The 17,696-nt window shown below is 35.4% G+C and overlaps 1 protein-coding gene across 4 annotated transcripts in view; it reads right to left on the bottom strand.

Annotated features, from left to right (window-relative positions):
• BNC2 (basonuclin zinc finger protein 2) overlaps nt 1-17,696 on the bottom strand; it is a 569,366-nt gene that overhangs the window by 15,495 nt on the left and 536,175 nt on the right. For all 4 annotated transcript variants that reach the window (XM_063455247.1, XM_063455245.1, XM_063455249.1 and 1 more), the window contains one exon: nt 11,502-13,468. In XM_063455247.1, coding sequence (XP_063311317.1) covers nt 11,502-13,468 — 1,967 coding nt within the window. The remainder of the gene's footprint in view (nt 1-11,501; nt 13,469-17,696) is intronic.

The raw sequence follows: 17,696 nt of genomic DNA, 5'->3' as shown, positions 1-17,696 counted from the left end.
CTGACAACATTTTAGAAAGTAATATACAAGGAAACAATCTTAAAAACACTACTGTAAAATAGTTTAAAAAATAATGTTATCTGCACTAATACTGTTAGCCAGGACCTATAGTCGATAGGTAGTTCAATTCCAACAATGGAACCTATTTTACCCTTACCATCTCTCTGATCTAGTGTACAACAGTGGAACCTATTTTACCCTTATCCATTCTCTGGTCAAGGTTACAATAGTGGAGCCTAGTTTACCCTTACCCACTCTCTAATCTAGGGAACAACAGTGGAACCTATTTTACCCTTACACACTCTCTGATCTAGATAATAACAGTGGACCCTTTTTTACCCTTACCCATTCTCTGATCAAGGTTACAATAGTGGAGCCTAGTTTACCCTTACCCACTCTCTAATCTAGGGAACAACAGTAGAATCTATTTTACCCTTACACAATCTCTGATCTAGATTATAACAGTGGAAACTATTTTACCCTTACCCTCTCTCTGATCTAAGTTACAACAATGAAACCTATATTACCATTACCCACTCTCTGATATAATTCTGATCTTTCCTGGCTACACTGCATTCAAGCATCTGCACGTGATCCATATTAACGTTAGTAGCATATAAGTTCAGCTAGCTGTGATGTTAAATTGCATTACATAACATATGTACCATGCATTATAGAACGTACTCAAACACACTAATAACATTGGCAAGTACATTGTAGTAAACTTTGCTATTGTAAACCCCATCATAGCACTATTTATATCAATTTTCTGCTTTGTTGGAGATAGAAAAAAAATTTGTGGATATCTATTTATAAAGTACATACAAACATATTAAAGTGACATACAATCTGTTAAAATAAGAATGCATTAGTGGGATCTTATAAGCATGAAAAGAGTCTAAGCAGCAAAAACAAAAGTAAAAGAGTCTTGCATGCATGTAATTCCCAGGTCAGGATATTTTGTGATATACACTAAATACCATAACCACTTGTGCGTCCTACATAGGTTATCGTCCAGTTTGTTAGTGCTAGGTCTGTTAGCTTGGCCTTTTCACTTAAATGTTCCAAGAAAATTTGAAAATGTAATTATTAAAATTAATATATATATAATCCCACAAATTGCTGATTATTAATTAGAAATCATGCTTTAAAATTGATATTTTTTTTTAATAAATAAAAAATACAAATTAAAACGTTAAATGAATTTGTAAATGTAAAAATAAATATATTGTAGGTTCTTCTGATTGGACACAAATAAGTGTACATTTATACATATTTATTTTTTATTTTGTAGTTAATTAAATTTAGTTATTTTTAAAATATATTAAAAGGACAATTCTTGAAGTGTAAAGAAGGAAGAAATGGTTAATAAATCGATTGTAGTCATGTACAAAATGTATCAATATATATATATATATATATATATATATATATATATATTAAGTGAATGAACAAGGGATCTATCAATAGCATAAAATATTGTAAACATCAACTATTGATTTCAATCACAAGCTAAAACACACGTTATATTGCTGTGTTTAAATTGTTTCAGATTCCACAAGAGAGATATCTGTACCTAAAAGGTTATGTATTTTCTCTAAAATAAAAATACCTTCTCAGACACATTTTAAACAAAAAGAGAGAATGCATATTTGCAATATTAAATATTCTTTTTATTCAATCATTTCATGCCTAATCACTCATCTTAGGAGCGTAAAAAAAGTGAAAATAAAAAGAATTATTTGCCAGGACAAATACATACATTTATTTTTTTATGTGGATTTTTATGGGCCTGTCATACAAACATTCCCCATTGAAGTTAAGTGTTTTTTTAATGCCATTACTGAACTGCTGAAATGGATGCTAATATAGCTTGGAGTGGTAATGTCAAGTTCTGGTAGTAAAAAAGACAGACTGCAGAATGAAATAATATCACAGCAAAAAAAAAAAAAAAAACATAGAATAAAAGTGCTCCTCACAGAAAACTCCTACCGGACTATTTAGCATCCTTTCTATTTCTGGTGCTCTTTTTTTCCCAGCGACTAATTTTATATTTATAGATGGCATTTAATGCCCCTACTCCCTAGAGAAACAGCAGAGAATGGGAGCACAAATGCAGTGCACGATTTTCTACATGCCATTTTTACTGGCAACAATGATTCTCTTGCATGCACAAATCAAGGAAAGCCTCACAAACAGTTATTGAGCTCTGAAAACCCCAACTATCACCAGGCCACCCCTGATCATCACCCACACAAACCACAAAGAAAAAGCTATTTGGGATCAGTAGGAACTCTATATAGTCAGAGAGAACCAATAATATATGATATGGTACATACCTCCCATCTTTGAGAGGTATGAGATGTAAAAGGATGTGCCAGTGATGCTATTTGCATTGCACCGGCCACAATACTGGTGGGGCCACCCAACGAAAGGGGCATATCAGACTGGCATGAAAGTAGGCAGGCTTGCTGACAGCCTCTCTGGCTTACAAAGGTATTTGTCAAGGCTTAACAAAGACCTTCACAGGTTTAAATGTAGCCAGGTCCACTTTGGTGGAATAAATCGCTCCTATTATTATATTTAACTTTATTTTCATGTTGCCGGAGGCCATAGAAAGGAGACACTATTAGGTCTATTTAGTCTTATTTCTGAATATGGAATGCAAACGTAGCCTGATTTATATGGTGTTTAATGAATTGAGGTTCCACTATGCTCTATTTGATCTTTACTTGCATAGGTAGAGGGGATATGAACACACTATGCAGGGAGTACTCCTGTCAGGGTGCTCCAGACAGGCTGAGCAACAAACCCAAGCAAGATTCAATAGAACAATGTAGATCAGAGCACGCCTGGTGGGTTCTTCAGTAGGCAGCTTTATTATAAAGTGCAGAACAAAAACAAAGTTTCGGCTCCTTGACCTTCCTACTAAAGAAACCACCAGGCATGCCATGATCTACATTGTTCTATTTGATCTTTACGTGATATTCTTTTTTTTTTTATTAGATTATATTGCTGGTTTTGTGTGCTTCCTTTAGTAGATTGCACACGTCCTATTTGCTGACTTTACAGAGGTGTGTACGATGTGGTTCCTCCTTTTACCTATGGGGGAGAGTGAATGATCTCCTACTCCCTCTGGATTCATCAACATATGCAGAGATTGTAAACTAATTTATTTTGTTTATCTTGTTTTATACTAGCCACTGTTGGGTGCATTTATCAATGAGGGCAATTAAGTATACTTGTATTTATTTCTGAATATGGAGTGCAAATGCAGCGTGATTTATACTGTGTTTAATTAATACTGCCAATTGAGGTTTCATTACTAAGCTCAATTTGATCTTGACATGAGTTACATTATACTATGTAGTTATATCTCATGGTTCAGTATTGCTGCAACACTGTTACTTTAATTATAGTTAAAACATTATATAGCCTGCCACATAGAACTGATTTTATTGTTGCTTTCTTTTCCCAGTGGTTTAATCTCTATCACATACAGCAATGATTTTTATAATTACTATGTATTATCACTTTCTGTTTTCTTTCCAACATTTCTTTGTTTAACAATCGCTGTTATTCATGGGTTAACCCTTCACTTCCTGGGTCCCTGTGTTCCGAGCCTTGATGTGTTTGCCGGGGATACAAAGTTTCATAGCTGAGCCTCTTTTTCACTGTGCCTTTTTTTAAATTTCCCGAGTTATTTAAACGTCAGCATGTTTTGCTTTCTTTGTTTTAAAAAAAAAGTCAGTGAGAGGACTGAAACGTTACCTGAGCTGTCTGTGTTATGGATTAATAAAATAATCACTTCACACAGCAAGAAAGTCCAGTGAGTGCACCCTTTAAAAAAATAACTAAAAAATAATAATAAAACAATATAAAAAAATAAAAGTGATTTATATGTATATATATATATAGTATCTCACAAAAGTGAGTACACTCTCACATTTTTGTAAATATTTTATTATATCTTTTCATGTGACAACACAGAAGAAATGACACTCTGCTACAATGTAAAGTAGCACCCTATAATGTATGCATGTTCAGGTGAGTGCTGGCCTCTTGGTTTCATTCATATATATATATTGAGATTTTAGCCAACTTTATGACCTATCTTTTTGTTTAATGCAACTGATAGTAAAACAGACAAAAAGTACTTTGTCTACACTAACTAATTTAGATACACATTTAAATCAGTGAAGTATTACGATGTCATAGGCCCCAGGAAAGGTAGCCAACCCCTTCACTCTTATCATAGGCCTGGTGAATAGGACCAAGATTATTGGCCAAGTATCTTCATGATAAAAGTCTAAACCTTGGGCCATAGGCAGTTGCCTTTTGCTGCCTTATGATTCAAACTCATTTTATATGAGTTTTTGTGGTGGACTTCGGTAATTCACTCATGCATGCAGCACGCTGCAATTATTATAGAATTTTATGCTTCGGGTTCTATCATTAGTGTAATTCACTCTTACACACTGCATTTTTCAGTGAGTTTTACTGCTCTAATTTTGTTATACCAATACTTTCCTCGCACTGAGTCTGTTTTATTCCTGTGTGATACATTCATCTCTATGGACTTTATAAGTAACCATCATTGCTGTATCAACTGAATTACTGGGTCAATTGCCCCCTTTAGTCCCACTTCCATGTATTCTACCTCCCCACCCTGTCACGGGGTTGCCAATCCCCACACTGCAAAAAAAAGTTGGCTTTAGGTAAATACAAATAATAATAGCCCCTCCATACTCCTATACGTACTAAACATTTCAAATTATTAAAGGACAATGACCTATTGAAGAACAAAATACATATAACTTTGGGTTTCTGTTATGACAAAAATGTCAGGAACTGACAACATACAGAAAACCAATGTCACATAAGGTCCTTTATTACCATGTTGCTTAATGTCTATTACTAAATGAGTAATAGATTGTAAGCTTTGTGAGCAGGGCCTGTACTACTTAGTTCATGCCTTTACTAACAGCCCTGGCACATATTAAATGATGATAATAATAAAAATAATAATTATGTGTATTGTATACTACATGTACTCTACACACATAGTACATAATATATATAAACAGGCATTTCATTATATATACTGTATATGGAATTGAAAGCAGAACTCTGCAAAGCAGAAACATGTTTCTTGTAAATTACATTTAAGTCATATTCAGTGTCAAACTTTTATTACCCTCTGCAGGTGGGCCACTTATATAAGCTACAGTAAACATAATAATTAATCTCGAGCCTCAGAAAAGTTATCTGAACAAGATCCAATGCAGGAGAGGCCAAGAGTAAGCAGGTGCTAACAAGGTTACGTAGCAGTAGTTTCACACTATCACTTGTACTGATAATGTATGCAGTGGCTCATCCGAGATATGGAATGCTAATTTATTCCTGCACACCTGTTGTGTACAAACAGCCAGGTAGTCTGCCATCAATAGGTGAAGTGCTAAGCTTTGGATGCAAATAGTGCACTTAACTGATCTCAGGGGGTCTCTGGAAGTTGACAGCAATTTTGGGTGCTCTAGCAATGTAGGTGATTAGCCTCTCATCCTGGGTTTGTTGTGTTAACATCTCATAGCAGCTTCTCAATTGGCATGACCTGATAATTATTTATAAGACTCATAAGACAACATACTGTTCTGATTTGTACGCGGTACTAGAGATTGTACTTCCTTTACAGTCAGATTTACTGCGGAGTAAATTGCTTAGCTGTCTATGGGGCTACAGTATATTTGTGTTTAAAAGTGGGTGATCTGAACCCTAGCAAAAAGGTAAATCCATAGAACAGATTATGTATGTAAGTTGTAAGAAAACCCTAATGAAAATGAAGATACAAATTAATTCCAGGTCCTGCTTGTGGAATCATGATTACGTAAGTAAATTAAATCTGACTTTGTAACATGCACCTAATTTTTTTTCCTTCTATAGTATATCAATGTATTTTCATATTTAGAAGATATAAAAATAGTAAACGTTGCTATCAGATTAAACAGCACGCAAAACAATTTGATGTGCAATTTTAGTATTACTAAGGTACGTATGCTAATATTTTACATTCAATTGAACCACTGCACTTAAAAAAATATCTCTTATAATTGTGCCATAATTATGTTATACCAGAATAAGCTTGCTTTAGATCACTCATCTCAAATCCTACACTGCACTACTATCCTATACTACTATGAAAAGTTATGACATTATTTGTCTTTAGCATCTGTGAAACAGGTGTTGGTTCCAATAGCAGGGTGTCATTCATTCATTACTTCTTTAAAGGGACACTATAGTCACCTGAACAACTTCAGCTTAATGAGGTTGCTCAGGTGAGAACTATAGCTCCCTGCAGCCTTTCTCATGTAAACACTGTATTTTTTGAGAAAATACAGTGTTTACATTGAAAGCTAGGAAGACCTCCAGTTGCAGTCACTCAGAGTGAACCAGAGGGACTTCGGAGTTGATGAAGGTATAATATGCCTCCATCCACTCAGATCTGCTGTCAGCAGAGCACAGGGCAGCACTGTGCACAGCATCCTGTGATTCAGTATCTCCTCCCTCTGCATGCAGACATTGAACTTTCCTCATAGAGATTAATTGATTCAATACATCTATATGAGGAGATGCTGATTGGCCAGGGCTGTGTTTGAATCATGCTGGCTCTGCCTCTGATCTGCCTCCTTGTCAGTCTCAGTCAATCCTATGGGGAAGCACTGTGATTGGATCAGGCTACCATATGTCAGCAGACTGCTTGTTTTTCTGAGTCTAACAGCATGCAGAGTTACAGCTTCAGGCTTGAATACAGTAAGATTTTTTAATATATTTATGGAGGCATGAGGGGGCCAGGGGGGCTAGATGGTGGTGTTAACACTATAGGGTCAGGAATACATGTTTGTGTTCCTGACCCTATAGTGATCCTTTAAGTCAGCAAAAACAGGCCTTTAATATTGTACAGAGAACAGCATCACTAAGTAGCCTCAGTGAAGAGGTCTATGTACATAAACATCACAAAGTTGCAAGTCTGTGCCAAACCTAAGGAGCTATCAGCTGATCTGCACCATGACTTATGTCATCTGCTACCTGAAAAAGCCCAAACTCTTGAAATAAGAAGACAGAATGAACCCACGATTCACTAACATTTAGTCTATTAGAGCTACATTTAAATCTATGACTAAAGTACATTAAGAAATGGAATTTAGATATAAACCCTACTGTGTCTGTTATAATTCTGCAGCTTGCACTCTAGAACACTAGACGTAGATCCTAAATCTTAAAGGCCCATTGGCTAATAAGTAATGTTCAATTAAATATGATACCAAAAGAGAAAAGAAGGTTGCACTCAATAATAAAAATCACAGGGTGCTAACCGAGTATGGTCAGCATACCCCGTAGAACATGTATCAAGGATTGAATCTCAGGCAGTCACTGTGATAAGTTAATCAGCTTTAATGGACACCACAATTAAATATGATAAACCTATTTTGAAAATATTCAGCATCCCATATCACTGTTCTATGAATGGTGAAATTATATATTGTTCTGTCCTGGTACTTTATTCTAAGAAACTCTGTCTATAAGATGGACAAAAGCCTGCTCAGTATTCTCCATACCCTACTAATTATCTGGAAGTATGAAATCAGGTCAATGGGGTTAAAGTGGGGTTTTCCAGTCACACAGTGCCTATCACTGGTGAGGTGTAAGAGAGGGAAGACTCACAAAGTCTCCTGACTCAGGTGTGTATGATTTCCAGGTTAGCAGGCAGCCATCCTGTCGGAGCCAGTTAATGCAGAGTGATGAAATCTTAATGACCACACATGTCTCTTGCAGTGCAAGGGCTTTTTTTTACGACAAGCTTTCTTTGAACTTTTTCGATGCACTGCTTTATGGGATATTATACATTGGAGAAACATTTTGGAGACATGCATCATTCAAGCTAAGCTTTTAAAAGACCTCTCATAGTGACAGTCTAGGCACCATAACTACTACAATCTGATTTAGTGGTTATGGTGCCAGGAGTCCTCAGATTCTGTCCCATGGTAATCAGTCAAATTATTTTCAAAGACTTACCTGGGTAATCCTACACGGGGTCTCCATTCCAGGCTTTCATTAATGGTAGTAATAATGTGAAAAATCATACGTGGAACTTGAACGCATCAGCTGGCATTAATTCTCAGTAAATTAATTTAGTTCAAAATGCAAACCAAAAAACAATAATCATAATCTAATGGCATGACCCACCCAACCTTTTTTTGTGATCTTTGCATAAACTTTGTCCAAATGCATTTTTGTAAATAATGGGCATGGGCAAGTGGGTATTTATTTGGCACATTCATTAAAACCCTGTAACACTATCATTGGTTACTGTGCTATCAAAGAGTAACAGCAGTAGTGCATTGATAAACCCTAATAAATACCCTCCACTAAATGCCTGACCAAAAATTAGACACAGAGAAATATGATCAGTACTCTAGTCTACAAATCCTGTCCTGATAATTTGTGAAATTCTTTAATATGAAAAAAGGAATTATGTAATAGATTAAATGTGCATAGCAAAGCACATTTCACAGGCCTGGTGTTTTTTGTGAAATATAATTCACTAAAATATGGGGTTCTGAGGTTAGACATGATATCATTATGGATGGGGTTTCACCAGGTTATTATTGCATTGCAAATGATGCTACTCCCAGCACCACTTGCATATTTTTGATCTTGTTGTGGGTCACTGACTCAACCCTCAAGGAACTGGAATTGTGACAGCAGAGAGTATTTTCAGAGAATTGCCAGTGATTAGAACCCATATATTGATTATAATTGCAGAACTGCATGAGGCAGGTTTCTCTTCTTAATTAGAATAAACAGCAATGGAAATTAAGAGAAGCAAAAAATCCATAGCTGCTTTACGCTCCAACAAGATGGCTGTTAATATCTACCTGAATGTCATTATTTTTCTGTTTTTACATTTTACATTAATAAGATGTTGTAGTGGTAGGACAGATGTAGTTTATCACCTAAGATAAGTGTTCTATGGCTTACAATGTCAATTGGCCGTGTGGAGTCAAGAATTATAACATTTTCTACTTTTTCTATTAGTTCTATGATGTCAACCTGATTTTACAAATAAGAACACTGAAACCGAATTCCATTTGAGGTATTCATGCCGGACAATGTTAAAGGCGCACCGTCACTTTACTGGAAATTATGATATTAAATAAATCAATGAAAATCAACTATAACTCGTGTTATCATTTTCTTCATGTGATGCTCCTTACTTTTAAATATATACTAAATATTTAGAAGATGATACCACAAACCAGTTCATTCAAGGCACAGAAGGGCACATAGTTCCTTTCTTTATATTTTAGCAAAGGCTATTTTTTGTTTTAATGGCAGGAAGAGGCAAAGCTTATCACATTGTCCGGTAGGAAGTCAAGATGGAGGCCGTCAAATCTAGGTTCTGTGGTAAAGATAAGTAGATTGGTGTAGGTTTTCTATATTTTATTATTTTTTTAGACCTCACATACACATATTAATTAAATATTGGGGATAGGTAAATATAATATTACACATCATAGGAAGTGATGGTCCCCCTTCAATTAAATCATGTTAAACTAAGAGAACTGCCAGCAGCTCCTGGTACTTTTAAGGTCATTTATTCGATTTTAATTACCTGCGTGATTTTTTAACTTAACTAAACATTGTGGTGAATTGACAATTTCATGGAAAATGTATAAATGTTGAAAAAAGTTGAGTTGGAAAATTTTTCAAAATCACCTATTTTGTCCTAAAATCTGAAATTTTCATTTTTCATCCTCCATAATTTATAGTTTAGTAAATAACTCTTGCCTATTCAAATGTCTTCATTTTCTTTGTTGAATATGAGCTGCTAGGTATTGTTAATGCCTGAAGCTGTGTGTATAATAAATTTATGAATAAAAGTATAATTTGAAGGGACTATAATGAGGCATGGTCAGTAGATGATTTTATTTTTTTTAAACTATATTTAAAGATATTATGATGTGTAACAACTCTTTTTATCCACTCATTAAATTGACACTATAAGCATCAAAATAACTTTAGCTTAATGAAGCAGTTTTGGCGTATAGATCATGCCCTTGCAGTTTTACTGGTCAATTCTCTGCAATTTAGGAGCTAAATCACTTTGTTTATGCAGTACTAGTCACACCTCTCTGCATATAACCTACACAGTTACCATACACCCTTACTTTAAAGAAAGATCAAATGTTTTTATTTCCTTTATTAATCAGTCTGTATAATTTAGAATGTCTTATTGTAATAAATATGTATATTTTAAGGGTGATTGGAATAAGTATTTGTATATATATATATATATATATATATATATATATATATCGTAATATCTTTCTAGATCACCTAAAAGTATTAATAAGCAATCTGACGTTCTTTATAAAAAATATACATTTATTCTACTCACAGTACAAACAGCAATATATACGTAAAAACTTAACAGACAGTACAGCTTAACGAGGTCACAGAAAGAGAGAGAGATCTTTGCCTTTTGACCAATAAGTAAGGGGAACAAGAGAATAGTGGTAGAATGTGGTAATTTCTCTACTGTACTTTTATAGACATGGCTATAATGACAGTCCTCTCATTATACACCCATAATCCAGACTTCTCAAGGTATAGCATAGCAAATTACTATCTGCTCTTTTTAACCCACTAGAAATCCATACCTAACATGAATAGGAACATATGTGATATTCTACACTTATCTCCTGCTCTGTGGCTCTGAGCCTCCTGTATCTGTTTAAAGTTCAATTAACAGAGCAGGAGATAAAAACGTCTAAAGTAAACATCCTGTGCTGTCAGATCTGATTGAAAAATTCAACTTTTTTTTGCATGATGGCTTTGTGAGTCACAACCAGGCTGCATATACAACACCAACTTGATTTAACTCCAAAATGGCAGGGATTTGGGCAGTGAGACAGCAGGGGTATGAACTATATACTGAAACTGCTTTATTATGCTAAAGTTGTTTTGGCGCTCAGTGTATCCCTTTAATAAAAAAAAGAAATAGTGAACTAGATATTCTAGTGCTGATTCTCAGTGCATCATGTTGAGGATATTGTTAGCAATAAAATAATTTAGCATGCATTTATATTATTAATGTGATTAATGAGAGCTAGGAGAGGTTGTTTCCTATTTAAATGCGTTATACATCCCCATAGCTCCCTATGGTTTAACAAGAACTAGACAAGCTGGAGTTTTGTGAGTATTAGCTAAGGTGCTATGTTAAATAATGTGTATACAAATCAACATAATAGAAAAACATAAGGGTTTATTCACTAAAGTTGAATGGCATTAAAATTAAAAATTAAATTCTGATTCTTAAGCTAAACAAGCTAAAATGGGAACTCGCTAGATTGTGATAAATTTTTCTATAATGTTTTTAAATAAGCCACTATTTAATGAATAAACCCTTAGTAGCTTTATACAGTGAAAACATTATTACTAACCTGTCTCTACTTCTTCGAGAAGGGAAAGCAGCATTGCAACCGGCTACTGTGCAGACATGCATCTCTTTCAAATGGACATTCCTGTAGTGTAGCTTCACACTGTATGAGCTTTTGAAACTCTTTTTACATACATAGCAAATTTTAGGATCTGGGCTTGAGCACAGGTCCGCCTCTGGCGAGAACTTTTGAGGGCTTCCATAGCTCAAGGAGGAAGCTAAGCTTTCATGAAGTGCTGCCATGCTTGCACTACCCCCATTGTACAGTCCATAGTGGCTCATGTAAAACATATCATATGTAGGGTCTGTAAACTCTTCCTTCACTTTTATGACAGCCTGTTGGTGGCAATCAATGTGATTTTCATATGACTTATCATTGTCCGACATAGACTTGACATTGCTTTCCTTATGAAGGACAAGACGGTCATCTTCCATGGGTTCGTCGCAAAACTTTGGCTCAGAAGATTCTGACTCATTTTCAAAATCTCTCTCATGCTCCTGGTCATCAGATGTTATACTGTTTGCTCTGGTATCTGTCCTCAAAATGCACCTACCACTACTTGTTTTTGAGTAGCTGTTCACAGACAGTCCAGGACTCATTTCATCTTGGGAATGACTGTCATGGCCAATGTCATTAATAGAATGGCCTTGGTCAATGCTTTCATCTTCTTCATCAAATTCATCAGCTGTGTCAATAACTTCCTTTTCAATCTTAACAGGCATGCTTGACTTCCGTGGCTTCTTTTTAGGCGCAAGATCGGTACTGGAGTCCTGTTGTGGTATGTTCATGACAGATGTTGACAGTTCTGAAGGTGGAGGGGGAAGAGGTTGATCTACAGATAGAGGTGTTGGCAATATTGGACTAGTAGGTAGTGATGTTGGAGGGCTCACCATGTCTCCAGAATTCAATAAACTTCTATAAAAAGGAGGAACAGGTTGTACAGTCTTTAAAGATGGAAACACAAGTTGGCTGGAAAGCGTGTTTTGCAAGAGAGGGTCCAGAGGTGGAGTGGAAAACCCCATTGGAGGTCGACCAGGGCTTGTCAGTGTTAGGTTTGATTTTGTACTTGCTATCACAGGGGTAGCAGCTCCTGATGTTGCCCGAATTAGGTCTTTGTCTCTATTATTCCTAAGCATTGGCATATGAAGCCTTGGATTGGGATTTGCACTGTGACGATTCCGACTTCTAAGAGAGCTGAAGACCATATTGCAACCTTCGATTGTACACCTGTGTTTTATCTTAAGATGAACTGCATTGTAGTGTATTTTTAGAGTTCCCTTGTCATAAAATGTTTTGCCACATGCATTGCAAAATACCCTTCCTTTCCGAGATGATGATCCCATCCTCCTCATCCTGTGAATTTTAAAGGAACTTTTGGCATGTTCAGATTTAGCTAATTCACTGACAGGTGAAGAATTTTGAGAAGGGGAGGCATTGCTTGGCTCTGTTTTTGGCTCTACATTGGTGATGCTACTCAAGGCGTTTCTACTGGATGTTTGCTCACTTCTGCTATAAGGCATTGGGGAGACCTCAGACTCACTAGTCTCTTCACATTCATTTTGATTGGAATTGCTAGGCTCACGCAACCTTAGTCCCGGGTGTTCTAACATGAGGCCATTAGGAGGTAATCCAAGCATGGGAGCAGAAACTGGATTGATATATTGGAATGGAAGCAAGAATGCAAGGCTGTTGGGCATATTCTCAAAGTGGTGAATGCTGGAAGGGTTGCTGTTCTCCAAGTGTGAGAGTACACTTGGGCTCCTGGTGCGATTGTTGCTTTCAATAAAAGTCCTTATGTCTGAATCGGCCTTTGAGGAGGGAACAGCTACAGCTTGACCTTCTTTCTCTTGAATAGCCATCAGTTCCACAATGGATTTGGTCTCTCCAAACCTTAGAAACTGCTGAAGTGTAATAATTTCCTCTTCCCTGGACATGATGGCCCAGCGGTCAAGGACTTTGCCTGCAGTATCCTGGAGATCACAACAAAGAGACAACAAAAGACAGAAACACAAAAATCTTAATGCTCTTGTACAAGATTACATCAATTACTTTTGTTTATATTACTATTCTCAATAGGTGTCATTTTTAAAATGTTTTCTGTCATGCAAATGTGGTAATTACAGTCACATTTAGCAAACAAATTAAATTAACAAATGTCATGGCAAGCAAACAATAGGCTACTGGGGCCTACTAAACTACATTGATTAGAACATTGTTATTTTATCGTTATGGATACAAAACCAACAACAACACCAATAAATTAGTCTTCATTATCAGAATCACAAATTCTAAATATATAGGGATGCCAAAAAAAAAAAAAAATTATATATTGACTGTATTTAACAAAATAATTTGCCTTTTATGCACTGACATGATGTAGCTTTGTTGGATATTTGCCTTATATTTATTGTCTATTTGTATAGGTATTGTATGCTTTCTATAGCAATTTCCAGTATTAACCATTTATTACTAAGAAAAAAAATCAATAAATTACTAATTTAACTAATGTATTATTAACAATAAAATACATACATTACTAATTTAATAATTACACAGAGAGAGTGAAAGAGAGAGAGAGAGTGAAAGAGAGAGAGAGAGATGTTTAAAACTAAATATTAAGCAGCAGTGGACAAACAGAAGATTCCCATATGTTTTAGAACTACACTTCCATTGTGCTTTGCCATTCTAAAGAAAAGAAAAGCAGGTGTTTTCCAACATCTGGGGATCTGGCGTTTGCCCACCCCTGAATTAGATCATCCACCTGAATAGTGCATGTCCGTGTTAAACGACCAAACCATGCTTGTGTTGACCTCTCAACCCTTATAAATGCATTATATTCATGAAATACGGTACAAAGGTTTTTCTAAAATTTACATAAGCTGACACTCCATTATAAAACACTAATAACCGTGCAATATATAATTATACTTTTTTTGTTTTCTCATTCTATAGCTTTATAATTCAGGTTTAAATACAAAGCAGTCGTAAAATAATTGAAAGGCATATTATAACATCAAACAAATCTGTGATAACTGACAATGTAGTACATCGTTTTACATTTGGTTAGTGGTGTTTTATTATGGGGTATTGAGAGGTGTCACAGGCTGGATCCATTTTCTAAAATATATAAGCTTTGGAACGAAAGAGATTGTTATATTAGTATTTCAGAAAGCTACAGAGAAATATCATATTTTTATTTCAGGGGCTTGTGAGACAGTGGATTATGAAAACAAATGTGAAAACTTCAGTACAAATAGCTAAATCAGATTAAGAATTATTCCAACTCTGCTATGTAATAGATGGATGTTCAAATAATACAATTTACTGTTACAAAATACAAAATGTGCATCTATAATAAAATGTGCAAAAGGTTTATATATAGTATTTGAACAGTTGTATATATTGAATATCATTCAAGCAGTAAAATAGTTAATGTTTGAATGAACCCCAGCATATCTGTATTAGAATGAGCAGAATAAGTAGCAGCCATAGATGATGGGAGTCTAAATGTGCATACATGTCTTAACATTTTCTTCAAGCAGAAAAGAGAATATTCCACTGAGAATCCACTTAACCAGACCGTCTGCTGTTAAATATACATTAAAAAGCATTGCACACTTTCATTTTTGCTAGTAAGTATGAGAGTTGCCTCGAGGTAAGACTTAAAAATTCTGCACTGTAATCTCAGGCAAGCTAAATCCAGCATGTATTGACAGGAGTGTTATATAACATCTGCAGTGCTTAATGGTCAAAGAGGACATATGTTCCTCCGCAGTTCCTAGCAAGCGATGCCACCAGGATGCTGGAGGAGCAGCGTGTGGATGTGTCTTAAAGAGCAGCTCGGAGCTATAATGGCACTTTAATTACCCTACCAAATCTAGAATAGGACACAAATCCAGAAGAACATGTTAAAATGACTTTATTAACATTTGTGCTATGAAGCATCAGTCAAAGTGCACAATACATTATGATATTGGTAGGCAACACATTGCATTTTACATACTGTATATATGAAATATCACATTAGGAACTAATCATTCTACTTTCAGAATGATTCACTAGACTGCAAATGGCCAGGAATTAAAATGGAATATTTGCATATTTTGCAAATATGCCCGATGAATATATTTGAGGTGCAATGGCCCATGGGAGTAAAGTTAGACTTAAATTAAAAATAAATAAATAAAAAAAAAGCAAGATGCTACCACCACTACACTTCACTGTTGGAATGATATTACAGAGATGATGAGGGGTGCCTGGTTTCCTCCAGACAAGACACCGAGAATTGAGTTCAATTTTCATTTCATCTTGTTTCATCAGACCAGAGAATCTTGTTTCTCACAGTCTTTTGCAAATTTCAAATCAATTTTGTGTGTATTGAAGTCAGGAAAGGCTTTGGTCATTCTGCCAGATTGGTAGAGTGTTGCAGTGGTTGTCTGTCCGCATTGTTTTTGCTAAGATCTTATAAAAAAAAAGAGTGTGTGTCATGTCCAAACAACTGAATTTGTCACAGGTGGATTCTAATCAAAGTGTAGAAACACAACTCCACCACTGACTAACAGAAAAATTGCATTTAATTATGCATTTTATCATTGGGTTTTTATCTAAAACAGTTTTCAAAACCTGCAGATCTCTTGCCTGAAACCTTTGCAAGCCTTCCCCTTCTAAACCCATCCAGTTTTCTGTGGCTGTCCAATCACAGACTTTTTAATGCAGCTCAATAAGAAGTCTTTGCAGGGCAGGTGATCTGAGCTATTGCTGCTTCTTGATTTTATCTCCACTAAGTTAGATTTCTAGGAAGTAAAAGAACCGGTCGTCTGATTTAAAGAAAGGGTCGTGTAACAAAGTTAATTAAAAAAAAGTGCAATTATTTATTGAAATTTACACTTTTTGTAAAATGCAAAAAAGAGAACAAAATTCTTCAAAAATAAAGCACGTCAGCAAGCTGGAGTCCATTAGGGGTCTAAAATGTCCCTTTAAAATGATCCAGAGAAATGGGATGCATCTGAGCTACATTTCAAGTGTCACAGCAAAGAGTCTAAAATACTTATGTTCACATGATAATTCAGTTTTCTTCTTTTTAATATATTTGTAAAGTGTTCATAAAATTAGATTTTTGCTTTGTCAGTATGGGTTGTGAGTGCATGTAGATTGATGGGAAAAATAATAATCTGAATAATTATAGCATAAGGCAGCAACATAAAAAATGTGTAATGTGAAAAATACTTTTAGAATGCACTGTATAATATACCATATATATTATATTTTGTATACTATTTAGTTTCCAGGGCACACCTGGCATCATAACCACTTCATAATGCCACTAGGGAAGTCACAAGTGAAACCAATAAATGCAGAGAAACTATTACATCTTAAAGGCAGAGTTACTTTTAAAAAAGCAGTTTGTTTGAGAGAAACATACTGAAACCGCAATTCCTCCACTGTAGATCTTAGTGCCCACTATTATTGATCATGTAATATTTTCTCGAAGCTGTGTGAACTACATCCAATTTGTTGGTACTGGACGGTCTTTGATTTAATTCACATTAATTTTCTTTAAAGGCATTAATAGAATTGCATATTTCAAACATCCATTTTAGCATTTAAAGGCATTAATAGCATTGCCAATTTCAAACATCCATTTTAGCATTTTCCTCACACAAAGAAATCTGTTTTTGGCACAATTTAACATTTAACTCGCCCTGATTCCTACATGACCATAGACACTCTAGAAAATGATTCTGTGAGATTGGCTGTTCATGGAGATTCTATGATGGATACTTTGATATCACGAAATTTCTCTGCAATGTATCTAAAATTGAAAAATAAAAAAAACACCACGAAACAGTCATGCATATAACCCACAAAAAGTATACAATTCAGAGACAGATCACTACATATTACACAAGTGCATTAGGAAATAAAAAAAAATAGTTATAAAACTGTATCCATGGAATTGTTAGATCGGCAGCCTTAGGCCCCCCGGCGACAATGCAGAGTAGTCACCTGCCTGTCCAAAACGGCAGACGCCTACTCTGCTTTCGTATAGTTGCTGGGTGGAACGGAGGGCAACTGTATGAATTGTTTTTTTTCAATAAAAGTTGGTTTGTATTGCGGTTTGGGCACTCGGGCTAAAACACTTTTGCCATCACTGCACTGAGATGAGAAATTGTGTACAAAAAGATCAATGCTTACAAT

Source organism: Pelobates fuscus, chromosome 5 (assembly GCF_036172605.1).
Source record: "Pelobates fuscus isolate aPelFus1 chromosome 5, aPelFus1.pri, whole genome shotgun sequence".
In the NCBI taxonomy this organism is placed as follows: Eukaryota; Metazoa; Chordata; class Amphibia; order Anura; family Pelobatidae; genus Pelobates; species Pelobates fuscus.
Note: the sequence above shows the minus strand (reverse complement) of the source record. Positions and strands in the feature narration are given on the sequence as shown.